The sequence below is a fragment of the Heloderma suspectum genome, chromosome 12 (assembly GCF_057233095.1).
Source record: "Heloderma suspectum isolate Gila_16-S chromosome 12, 16-S_ref, whole genome shotgun sequence".
Classification (NCBI taxonomy): domain Eukaryota; kingdom Metazoa; phylum Chordata; class Lepidosauria; order Squamata; family Helodermatidae; genus Heloderma; species Heloderma suspectum.
This window is the reverse complement of record NC_139469.1, coordinates 12678725-12692154: the sequence shown is the minus strand read 5'-3', so window position 1 is coordinate 12692154 and position 13430 is coordinate 12678725. Positions and strand designations below refer to the sequence as shown.

Sequence of the window (13430 nt, the reverse complement as noted above, 5' to 3'; positions counted from 1 at the left end):
CACACTTCCCCCACCACCACCACCTTTCAGTTGTACAAATAGAAGTGATGTCCATTGTTAAAAGAACCCAGGATGGTCTGTGCACCACATCGTCCCAAAGGAGGGTTGATTGTTGTGCAACAGGGGTCAGATTCTGACCATACAATAAGCCAAAAGCTGGGACAGTCCCTTACCTCTTGTTTCTTAGCTTGTTTTAGCAACGCCAAGAAGGAGGAGAAACTCTGGTCTCCCAAGTTTCATTTACGAGAAGGAGCCGCTGTGCGGGATGAGTTATTAACCCTGCATTGTTTACTTTTGTCACATTGTGTATGTCGATGGCAAGCAAAGCTCATGCACTTCTCACTCGTTCGGGACCACCCAGGGAGATGCAGCGCCTTGCTACCAGCCGTATACACCCAAGTTCAAAGGTTCAAGAGAGACCTTTCCCACATTTTAATTGGTTAGTCTCTGCCTTTTCCTACAGTGGGAGACCACAGAGGGGGAGAATGGGAAAACAATCCCACAGAGAATATTATTCTGAGAGACGGGTTGTTTGGGACTCAAAGATTGCGCGGGGAGGGGAAAACAATTGCCAGTGTGTGTGTGGGAGACAGAGAGAGAGAGAGAGAGAGAGAGAGAGAAGGCTGAGGAAAAGGAGGGTAGAAATGAGAAGGAGGGAGGAGTAGCGATCACAACGAAGCATCACTACTCCACCTCTCTCTCTCTCTCTCTCTCTCTCCCACTTCACAGGAGCTGAAAGAGGACCAGGAAAATGTTTGACAACACCCAGTACCCCTATAACTGCTTTAATTATGATGGTGATGATTACCCAACCTGCAGTTCTGATGAAGAGAAAAGATTCACTAGACCAGCATACAGGTAACTTTAACTTTTCCCAAGTCTCTTCTCTCTCTTTGCATATTGTCAGTTACTGGGGAATTCCTCTGTGACTTTCTTTCTTTCTTTCTTTCTTTCTTTCTTTCTTTCTTTCTTTCTTTCTTTTTGCAACAGCTATATATAACAGCTATAAGGATATTTGCAGGTGTGGGCAGTGCAATGATTTTTTTTTTTTTTTGAGGGGTTGGAGAGGAATAAACTTGAATGCATTTCAACTATTTAGATATCATTTAAAAAAAATGGGACCAGGAGATAAAAAGTTTGGGATGTTGACAGGGAGACACCAGAAACTATTTGGCTACAAGGCTCATAATGGTAAAGGATGTTTTTATGGATCCGAAATTATATCCTGGCTTTAGAAATGATGTAACTGATGGAATGCTGTCCTCTGCTGATGCTCCAGCTTGAAGTTTAGGTCCCACTGTTCTCTCTTTCTATGCAAAAATGAAATAATGATTTGTGTCGTGTGTATATATATATATATATATATACACACACACACACATACACACACACACATATATATATATATATATATATATATATATGTGCTAAACTAGTTGCCACAGACAAGGGTGCAGCTGAAATAGATCCCTAGGATCTCTCTGGGTCTGTTCCCATGTGATTAATCACAACTTGGTCTTTCAACCAACTTCAGTATTTTGGGTTGATTTTTCTTCTCCCTTTAAAACTGATTAACTGATGGATGAATTCGTTAATTCAACTGGCACATTACCAACATCTGAGTACAGTTTCTTTTTGAGATATTGAAGGAAGTGTAAGGTTATATGCAGTTTACGGAGCAAAAACATACCACTCCAAAACATACCCAAAACATTACATCTTTCACATTTCATTCCCCATTCCCTTTTGCATTAAGACACCATAGCTTCAAAAAGAAAAGAAAAAACAAACCTTTGTCCTTAACTCTCAGTTCCACCAATAATGATTAATCAAGTGAAGCCTGAGTTGATTAATCCATATTGGCATTTATTAAAAGGCATAATCCCTATAATCACGTAGAGAAGTACTTCCTGTCCCACTGAGGCTGCAGTCCTATATACACACCTATGTAGGAATACGTCCCATAGAACCCCATGGTACAGAGTCCATCCTAGTAGACATGGACAGAATCGAGCTGCATTCAGTCCCAATATAGGTGGCTAGGAGTCCAAGTCAGTGATCCCCTGATACTGAAGCAATGGTCAGCCACAAGTCACATGCATTTTCAGTTCTCAGAAACTTTCTGTTTAAAAAGTTGCAAAATCGTGCCTAGGCATGTTATTTAAGATCGAAGCTCTTTCTTCAGAGTGGAATGGAAAAACAGCCTGGTTGAGTTGCCAGAACAGAATGGCTGTGTTTCCCACTGTGCGACTGGATGAATACTTAGGGAAGAATATTTTCCTTATATTTGAAGGATAATCAGCAGACACGCTACCTCTCTTTAGACAACATGTCGGGGCAATCATTGTCACAAATGCAGGCTGAGGGAAAAACCCAGAACATCTATACTAGGGAGAAATCCTGTTTTCAGGATTTATTTTTAAAGAAATGTATTTCTTTAAATATGTTCTCTTTCATCCTCCCAGCTGCCCTGGGATGTAGATTACCCAGTATTCTCATCTTTACTGACTGGGAAGTGAAGCAGAGGCAGTGCGACCTGATTCTGTGGGAAACCCATGACTTGAACGCAAGTCTTGGCACTGCATTAATGTTGACTTGGGAGCTCTTAGAAATATCCACTTGGGCACACTGTCTGGGTGTTCAGGACTAACAAATCCCACTTATGGTACTCAATACTTCAAACAACAGCCTTAAGAGTAGGGATGTCAGAGAAATCCTCAAAGGAATCAAATTAGTTTGGATTTTTATGAATCTGACCTGTGGATTCCTCAGTGGACCAGGGATTCCTGAGTCGCATGGATTCTGTGGACTTGAGGACCAGAGTTTGTTTGTTTGTGCGTTTCTTTTACTTTCCAGAATTTTACGCAAATTTAGTTGTAGAAAAATAAAACACCAGGTGAAAATGTGCATTTCCTCCATAGGCTAAAGCATGAAAATACACATGAGGGGGGGGATTTGTGTGTTGGGGCGAAGGGGGGGGATTGTCAATTTTTGCACATGTGAATTTGCACATATTCCAGAAATTGGGCGGGGGGTGGGAGCCAGTCCTGTCACTGAGCAGACGACAGAATGAAAGGCAGTTGACAGTCCACAAACCACCAGTAGAACCGAATTTACAAAATCTGTACATTTACAAAATCTGAATTTACAAAATCTGACCTTCAGACTATACCACCCATACTTCCTGACTATTGGCTAGGCTGGCTGGGGCTTGTGGGAACTATAGTCCAAAACACCTGGAGGGCTCCAGGTTGCCTACTCTTGTTGCAATGGATTGCTGAAACAATGAATGCAAAATTATGTGAGGAACATGGCGAAACATTGTATATAAATATTATGAGTTGAATCCAGACTAAAGCTGCAATCCTATTCCTAAACACTCTTACAAGGGAGTAAACCACAATGAATACAGAGGAAGTTACTTCCAAGAAAATGCACAGAGGATGGTGCTGTAAGTCTGATGCACTTCAATGTGCAAGGGAGAGGGCCTTGTCACTGGTGGTCCCCCAATTATGGAATTAGCTCTCCGATGAGGCTCGCCTGGCACCAACATTGTTATGTTTTTGGCACCAGGTTAATACCTTTCTCTTCACTCAGGCATTCGGCAGCATATGATGAGTTTTTAATCAGGTCCCAGATTGGTCTTATGTTGAGAAACATGGGAAGCTGCCTTATACCGAGTCAGATCCTTGGTCCATCTAGCCCAGTATTGTCGACACTGACAGGCAGCTAGAGATGGCGGAGAATTCCGCCATGAACCTCAGTGAATCCATGGCAGAACGGAGCACTTAACTCCACCTCCCTCCGGAATCTGTCTGAGCCGGGTCCTCCGCCATAAATGGCTGCATTTAGGTTAATCTAACAGCTTTACAGCCACAAGTGGCGTCCACTATGCCATTTGCATCCAGAGTTAGCCCTCACTCAGCCAGCGATACAGCATGGCAATTGCAGATGGCCGTATTGCCAGCGATGTGGAGCTAGCGGCCAGCTCCATGGGATTGCTGTGGAGTGGAACCAGTTCAGATGGATTCCAGGGGGAGGGACGGATCGCCTCCCCCTGCGGGCAGATTTCCACCTGGATCAGCAGGTAGGGAATCCGCCCATCCTTATGGGCAGCAGTGGCACTCCAGGGTTTCAGGCAGGAGTTTTACCAGCCTTACCTGGAGATGCTGGGGATCGAACCTCAGACTTTCTGCATATAAAGCAAAGGTTCCACCACTGAGCTATGGACCCTCCCTGAGGTATGGTTGTTTTAGAATTATGTTGTCTGTGTGTATACTGTCTGTTTATATGTTTTAACGTAAATGGTTTTACACTTCGTATAATGTATTTTAATGGTTTTTAATCTTTGTAAACTGCCCAGAGAGCGTCAGCTATAGCGCAGTATAGAAATGTAATAAAATAATGATGATAATAATAATAATAATCTGTGTCCACATTGAAGTCAATGGGACTTGAATCAAAACATTACTATCTATCCACATTTGTTTCGATGGGACCAAAGTGCAACTAACTTTCAGTGTAATCCAATGCTTCTTTACTTACAAGGAAGTCCTAAGGATGGCAGAGAAATCCGCCACAGACTCCAATGAGGTCAGATTCTTTAGAATCCGGCCCCTCAGGGTCCATGGAAGAACGGACTGTTTCCCCCCACCACCACCCCAGAAATTCTCCCCGAATGGACCCTACCTGCCGCCGGCCAGTCTGAGTCCGTCTGCTGCCGTCCACTGCCCCATTCTGCGGATGCAAATGATGTCCAGCATAGCAGATGCCATTTGCATCCCTGCTTTAGCCGTAATAGGCTATGTAAATATTTATGTAACTTATCACAGCAAACAGCAGGGATGCAGATGGTGCCTGCTACACCATTTGCATCGCTACTCTTTTTGTGATAGGCTACGTAAATATTTACATAGCCTATCACGGCTAAAGCAGGGATGCAAATGGTGTCCGCTATGCTGGACACCATTTGCACCCGCAGCCCAGCAGCAGATGCAAGTCCAGCTGTGGACGGGCCCAGCCGGTGGCTCCACGGACTCGCCACAGAGTGGAGCTGGCACAGGAGGATTCCGGGCGGAGGGACGGAGTGCTTCCCTGCCCCCGCGGATGCCCCAAACCAGAACGGTAAGTGGAGTTCGTACACCCCTAGGAAGTCCTACTATGTTCAGTGGGACTTATTCCCTAGATAGCAACTTTAGGATTGCAGCCTCAGTCTATAGAGATATTATTATTTCTAAGCTCTGCCCCAGAGGTTCCAAATTTACCCTGGTTTAAATGCCCACAATAGCGACATCTTTGTGCATGCAACAGCATTGCTGTTCTTTTCTCCTGCAGCTACATTGCTTTGATCGCAATGGCCATTCAGCAGAGCCCTTCCAACAAAGTGACCCTGTCCGGCATTTATGACTTCATCATGAAGAAATTCCCTTACTACCGAACAAACCAACGAGCATGGCAGAACTCTATTCGCCACAACCTTTCTCTGAACAGCTGCTTTGTCAAGGTAAGCTCACAAACCGCCACATCATGGGCTCTGTCCGCAACCCACTGGATGGGCAGCACACATCCAGAAGAGGAGCTGTGTGCTGCCGGACTGGGACCTGTGTTTGCAAAAGGATGTTTTTTGGAATAGTGTTTTCAAAAGGACACCAATTGCTATAGACCAGCTCAGATTTTGCCATTTCCTCTGCACAGAACTTTTCTTTTCATCTCTATACTGCCCTATAGCCGAAACTCTCTGGGTGGTTTAAACTTTAAAAATACAAGGGATTTATACTATTATACATAAGGATGGGCTCACTCCCTGGAGTGCACTCCTTTTGCGCTGCTCCCCGGACCCCTGCAGGCCACTTGCCCCTGTTCAGAGTGCCGTGCGACTTACCATAGGGTCCTCGGGTGCCTGGCAAGTGGCGCACAGCGTCCTGCAATCCCGCGAACTGCCACTTTGCGTAAAAATGGCAGCTCTGCTATGAAGTCACCATTTGTATGAAATGGCGGCCGTAAATAGCTCCATTCATGCAAAATTACAGGCATAATCGGGATCTGGCAAGCAGCATGTGAGGCAGGGTCTGGTGAGTTCACCCATCCCTATGTATAATAGTCAGGCAAGTGCAGGGGTCCAGGACTGGCATCGGGGGGGGGGGAGCTGACAAGAAATCACGTAGGGATGTCAGAGAATTTCTCCACGAATCTCAGGGAGGCCGAATGCCAGCGCATTTGGCCCCCCGAAATTGGTGGAGAAACGGTCTGCCACCCCCCCGCCACCCCTCCCCCGGGATGGGACTTACCTTGTTCGAATGTCCCTGGCAGTGGCGGCTCTGGCAGTGGTGTGGCGGCGGTTCGGCGGCGGCAGCTGTGGCGGCCGGTCTTCTGACCGGCTGCCGCCGCCGCCGCCACCATCATTTCCAAGTAAAAACAAAGAAACAAACATGATAGGCTACGTAAAGATTTATGTAGCCTATCATGGCTAGATTTTTAAAAAACACCGTGATAGGCTACGTAAATGTTTACGTAGCCTATCACGGCTGACTTGGAAAAAAAAAAAAGCGCGTATGCAAATAGTGGCGCCCATGGGCACCGCCATTTGCGTTCCTTATTTTGGCACATGTAGTTTAAGTAAACATTTATGTAGACTACGGCGAAAATAAGGGGAACGCAAATAGCGTTCCCCTTATTTTCACCGTAGTCTACGTAAATGTTTACATAGACTACACGTGCCAAAATAAGGAACGCAAATGGCAGCGCCCATGGGCACCGCCATTTGCATATGCGTACGCGCTTTTTTTTTTTTTCAAAGTCAGCCATGATAGGCTACGTAAACATTTACGTAGCCTATCACGGCTGACTGCAGGGACGCAAACGGCGGCGGCTATGGCCGCCGCCATTTGCGTCCCGGCAAGAGAGGAGGTTTCGCGGCCAGAGGGATGGGGCGCCTCCCCCCCGGCCAGAATTTTGGCAGAGAGGGACGGGGCGCCTCCCCCCCGGCCAGAATTTCAGGGGGAGGGACGGAGCGCCTCCCCCCCACCGCAAAGCAAGCTTCGGGATCAAGTAAGGGACTTTCATCCATCCCTGAAATCACGAGCCTTGAGCCCCAACAGGACTCTCACAACGTCCTTAATTATACATAGTTTTAAAAACTGTTTGCGTATAAACACACGGACAGTACACGTGCGTGCATGCACATGCACACACACACATGTGTGTGTGTGTGTATATACATACATACATACATCTCTATCTCTATCTCTATCTCTATCTCTATCTCTATCTCTATCTCTATCTCTATCTCTATCTCTGTTTGTTTTTAAAGAAAATCCAGGAGTTAATTAAAATGTTATCATATGCTGCCAAATGCCTGAGAGCAGAGGAAGGTCTTAACTTGGCACCTAAACAATACCAGTGTTGGTGCTAAGCAGGCCTCACTGGGGAGATTGTTCCACAGTTGGGGGCCACCACCAAGAAGGCCCTCTCTCTTGTTGCCACCTTCTGAGCCTCCCTTGGAGGAGGCACCAGGAGAAGGGCCTTAGAAGGTAAGCTTAGTAAATGGGTGGCTGTATGCTGGGACAGGTATTGTGGTGCCGAGCCATGTAAAAACATAAATAGGGAACACTGAAAACTCCCTGATGTCAGGTCATAATTTCCATCTGGCCCTGTATAGAGATGGGCGGATCAGCCTGTTTCTGTTCTGTATCGATTTTGCATGATTTGATTTCATGACTCCCTTCTGTTCCATTTCTGCAGCATGTGCAATTTTAAAACACACACACACACAAACATTTGTATAAAATACTTATTTAAATACTTACTTCGGAAGAATTTTATCACCAGATATGAATGTGTAAAGACATCCATCTAAACATACACATTTCTAAATATATTTTATCTGAACAGAAGGCATTTTAAATGGATTTTGCTACTGTTTTGTGTTTTTTGGAGCTGAGAACAGCATTGCAAAATTTGGAAAAGTGTGAACTCCAATGGATAATTAAATTTCAATCTGCACCTGGCTTCAGGAGATTCCCCTTTTAATTGGACAGGCAAAGGATTGGCAAAGGAGACAAAACATGTGTGGTCCAAGCATTCTCAGGATTAGGGATGTCAGAGACATCCGCAATGGAACCAATGAGTTCAGATCTTCATGAATCTAACTCTTAGATCCCACAGTGGACCGGTTTTCCCCCTGTTGGGTGGATTCTGCGGACTTGCAGACCATTCTTCTAACTTTTCCAAATTTTGAGCAAATTTCATTGTAGAAAAATACACACATACAACAAAGAAACCCGGCCAAAAATCTGCATTTCCCCCATAGGCTAAAGCATGAAAATATACTTGGGGGGGGGGGGATTTGTGCATTTTCACACTGCAAATTTGCGCAAATGCGAATTGGCACAAATTCAGAAACAAAAAAACTCTGATTCCAGCAATGGGCAGATGGCAGAACAAAAGATGCCTGACAATCCATGAAAGCCAGATGGAAAGGATTTTACACAATCCATACCTCCCTACTCAGGATGCTGCTACTGTGCTCATGTGAATGGCTTCAAGGAAGCAGCGGTTGTGGTCAAGGCTGGGCTAGATCAGATGCTGCTTCCTCTAAATTGTTATGTCCAAGGAATACCCAGGTCATATAAAGGGAGTAGCCAGTGTCAGGGGAGGGGAACTATAGCTGAGTGTCACAGCACCTGCTTGGCTTGGGGAAGTTCCCAGGTTCAATCTCTAATATTTCTAATTTAATTTTTAAAAAATAGGTAGCAGGTGATTGGGGGGTCTTTTTCCCTGAGATTCCATAGAACTGCTACCAATCAGAGCAGAATATAAAGAGTTAGATGGACAAATAGTCTGAAATGGTATAAACCTGTTTCTGAAGTAGGGATAGATCAGTGGTGCAGAACCTCAGCCTTGGTGGGGGGGGAGCAAATCTGCCCTGCCTCAAGTACCAATTCAACCCTCTGGGGTTCCCCAGGAGGCCACACCCCCTTTTCCTGGCCCCACACTGTTCCCCTGACCACACCCCTTCACTCTGACGGCCAATCAGTTTGGTGGTTTCCCAGGTTTCCCACATTTTCTCCCTTTCTAAAAAGTTGAAAAGCCTCTCCTAATGTTTACTTATTGCCAGTAAGAGCTTTACATTAAAATATGCTATATTTATGCATCATTTCCCTCAGGGGGGTGGGGGGGACAGTCACGAAGCAACTTACACACACAATACAGAAATCCATGATTAATGTAACGGGACTAGAGGACTCCTGAATTGGGTTGTATCCAGTGATAATCCTACTTAGAGTAACCCCCTGAAAATCAATGAGACTTAAGTTATTCTAACATTGGATACACCCCATTGAATGCAACCTACTTGTTCCACTTCAGGTGGGAAAAAAGTCCAGGTTATTCGGCATCCAAAGTCTGGGGAGGAATTCAGAGGAGGATTATTTCAGAAGCATCCCTGATTAGAATCAGGGATGTCCATTGCTGAGAAATCCAGCTCTTCTGGGGCTTGTTGGACTCCTGCAGCATGTCCAACTTGGTGTGCATTTGTGAGCCAAGCTGCATGTTTTCCCCAAATTCTGGGGACTTTTCCCATTTTTGTTTTAATGTCCAGAAATAGATATTTCTGCAAACTGCAGTTGCAATTGCATAATTTGGTCCAATTTCAGTGGCAATTTGTATAATCTGTGCAAATCGTGGCCAAAATTTGTGCAAATTATGCAGGTTGAAACTGCTATTTGCACAAACGCCTATTTCCACAAATAAAAAGAATAATATAGAAAAGCAGTCAGTTGGCCTGACTTGCTGCAGACCGAATTGGGCAAGCTGGTGGAAGAAGGAACTAGGGATGCTGGAGAAATTCAAGTTGGACTAAAATGAGCTCTGATGTCTAAGAATCTGACCTGCGGAATCTGCGGCAGAGCTACCCCTTGTGGAGTCCATGGACTTTCGGGTGATCTTTTTTTTTTTACTTTCCCAAAATTACGCATATAAATTTGTAGGAACATACATAAGTTTCCACTGAGGAAACGTTGAATGGAATGTGAACAATGTGCTAAATGTTACATAATAAAGTAAATCATGTAAATATTTACTTAAATACTTACATAATTATTTCTGTATTTTTCTGCATGACGGAAAAAAAATATCCTCAGCCCTCTGTGGGCAGATGATGGAACAAAAGGCACCTGACAATCTGCGAAACACATACAGAGCGGATTTTACACAGTCTCTACATCCCTAGACAGATCAGAGTCTGGGTTGGGGGGGGTGAGCTGACAAAAGCTTGTGAAGCTCCACCCCTCAACCAGATTCCTCTGACCTCCCTAATAAGAACATAACCAGTGGTTGGCACTGTAGGGAAAAGATTGGTAATGGAAGTCAAGCGGTCTTTCTGGTACACCGTGGTCACTCAAGAACCCCCTGATAAGTTTTAGAGGGCATCATTTGGAAACCACTGTTGTAAGCTGGGGGGAGGAAGATTAAGGATAACCAAATGGAGATCACTAAAAATATTGTGCCAGCCTCTTAGCTGTTCCTGGAAAAGGTTGAGAGAGAGAGAGAGAAAGAGAGAGAGAGAGAGAGAGAGTATTGTACTCTTCTGATGTATGTTAGTACATAGCAAATTGAAGGGGCTATTTACCTATGACTTCTATAATTAGAGAGCCTGGGATTCAGCAGCTTGTCATAGATGTTTATGCGAGTCTTGCATTTAAACGGACACAGATGTTGAAATGGCAGCATTTCTGGCAGAGGCGCACACAAGTCAGGGCTTCGTTTCAGCCCGGGGTTCAGTCCCACAACCTGTTCTGAATGCTGGGGCTTGGACTTAGAAATAATAATAATAATAATAATAATAATAATAATAATAATAGGCTTTGTGCATGTACGGAGTGCATTTCCTTCCCTTCTAAGTCTCTACAGCCCATCCTTATAAAACGCAGACTCCTTGGATTAGGGGAGAGGATCAGAGGCGAAAGACCTAACAAATGTGTGTGTGTGGGGGGGGGGGGTTCTTAAAAAAAGAAAGAAAAGAAAAAGTAGTAGTAAGTCATTGACAGAATTGCTGCTTTTGAATGGAATACAGGTTCCCCGAACCGAAGGCAATGACAAGGGCAAGGGAAACTACTGGAGCTTTGCGTCAGGATGTGAATCCATGCTGGATCTGTTTGAAAATGGGAATTACAGGAGGCGGAGGCGGCGGAGGAATGTGAAAAGGGAACCCAGAGAAAAAAAGTCGAACAGAGAGAGAGATTGCCTGCCCCTGTTGTCCCCGGCGGGCTCTGGCTTCCCCAGCATCTCCTGTCCTGGTGAGAGAATGGAATCCCAGCCCAAACCTTTGGAGCCCGAGGAGCTTTTTCCAAACGCCGCCGCCAGCCGAGAGAGTCTAAACAGCTCCTCTGTAGGAAAATCTGACTCTGAAATTAAATTTAGCATTGATTACATTCTCTCCTCCCCAGACCCTGTGCCTGTCCTGAGGTCTCCGTATCACGTGCAAGATAATAAATACCACCTCTTGGATTCTCAGCAAATTAACCTTCAGTTTTGGACAATGTGAAGTCAGTTTGAAAGGAGGTCAAATACAGAAGGAAGCTGCTGTCTTTTCTCCCATCCTGTAGTCACTGTGTGTGTCAATTCATGAGGACGGTCTCATTTTCTTTTCCTCATTTCTCCTTGGGAAGGGAGAGAAGTCACTTCATCAGGCTCTCACTGTCTCAAGAACAAATATTGCTGAGGTTGCAGCAGACTTGCCATGAAACCATCACACTGCTTATGAATTTGCTAAAGGATCTGAGGCAGGGCCAGTTCCAGCTTTCAGGGGGGACCCGGGCAAGGTGTTTCTGGTGCCCCCTTCCATCAAGGGGCCCTCCTGGGCTTACGTGGCAGTGGGAGGAGGGCTGCCATTTTCATTTCCCGCAGTGCTCCTAAAATGGCAATTAGGAATTCTGGGAAAGGGGAAAAAATATTTTAAAATATTGCCTGGACAAACATCCACATTGAGCAGTTGTCCAAGGATGATGCTGGGTGCTGCTACCAGCCTTGATCTACAGATATATATTAGTGCTGTGCCAAAAATTTCTCCCATATTTTTGGATCATTCTCATTCAATTTCATAGAAAAGAAATTACTTTTGAGAAGAAATTCAAAAGGGGAGAGATTTTGGAGAAATTCTCATGGGTTGGGTTTGGGGTTCTTGTGCTTACCTTACTTGTGACGTGACTGAGGAGTGTGCGTGTCCTATCTGTCATTGTACAGTCATCTCTGTGGCAGCCTGTAGCCTCCTCGGCTTCCCGCGCTTCAGTTAAAGCCAGCGTGAGGAAGACACTGCGAGGCAATTCCTCCCACGGGGCTTTTTCAGTTCAGAAAGTGCAGGTGGCCCGGGAGGCTGCAGAGCAATGGAAAGATGTGTGATAGAGAGAGAAAACACACACAGCACCCTCGGCCAACTCACAGGGATTAGGGAAGCTCAAAATACCACAAAAGAAATCCAAAATTTTGCCTCAGAAGTGTGGAAGCCTCGACACAGTTGATGCTGTTGCCATCTACAGAAGCAGTGCCATCAACAAAAAAATCCCTTAGGAAAAAAAAGAAGAAGCTGTGCTACAACCCCTGCCAATAAGGAGCCCTGTCTCTGAGAAACTGTTAGAGAATTTCTCCTCCCCTCGGAGAAATTTGGTGAAATCTCCCCCACACACACCGCCATTTCTCTGCCCACAAATAGGCTGGAGAATTTTGAGAGGCCATTTTGTGCACAGCTCTAATTTATACACACACACACACACACACACACAAACTAAGGGGTTCCTTCTTTTAACAATTGTATATGTCTCAGTTGTCACTAAGGATCAACAAATCTCTCCATTTCAATTTCCCATTTTAAATTCAGTTCATCCCCTAGTTTGAGAATTTCTCCAGTCTTAAGTTCCGTTCACCTTGAGCTCTGATTTTTTTTTAATTAAAAAACATTTGCATGAAAATCCATAAACTACTTTCTTAATACATGTATGCATTTTTACCTAATATGCACATTTTTGCAAACTGTTTTCCTAATATAATTTGTTAACATCATTTTACCTAATATAAGGTAACTGAGTTTCAGTTTGCATAGTGGTTAGAGAGTGCAAAATTAGATAAGTTCACATTAAAATGTGAACTAAACAAATCTTTTCCCCATCCCTGTCATCCATTTAAACTTTGCAGCATTCTCTTCATACGTGAGTCAGTCTGTCGTGTAATTCTTAAGGGATTTCTTTAGGTTAGGGATGTCCACCTGAAAACCCACAGGCTAAGTGCCCACACCACAAATGAAAAAAAGAAGAAAAAAAGATCTCTTCTTCCTAACAAACTTTAATCAAAATCTGGTTTTAAAAAAGTCTTTGCCACAGTTTCACTCATTAGAAATAGAAATTTATTTTTGGAATTTGTGAGAGATAAAGGGTTATCTA

The 13430-nt window shown here is 44.5% G+C and overlaps 1 protein-coding gene across 1 annotated transcript; it reads left to right on the top strand.

The window, feature by feature from the left end:
• Nucleotides 1-670: 670 nt before the first annotated feature.
• On the top strand, nucleotides 671-12546 carry FOXL3 (forkhead box L3). The gene is made up of 3 exons (XM_084819196.1): nucleotides 671-858; nucleotides 5335-5503; nucleotides 11072-12546. The coding sequence occupies exons 1-3, from the start codon at nucleotides 752-754 to the stop codon at nucleotides 11540-11542; spliced, it is 747 nt and encodes a 248-aa protein (XP_084675322.1). The 5' UTR covers nucleotides 671-751; the 3' UTR covers nucleotides 11543-12546.
• The last annotated feature ends 884 nt before the right edge of the window (nucleotides 12547-13430 follow it).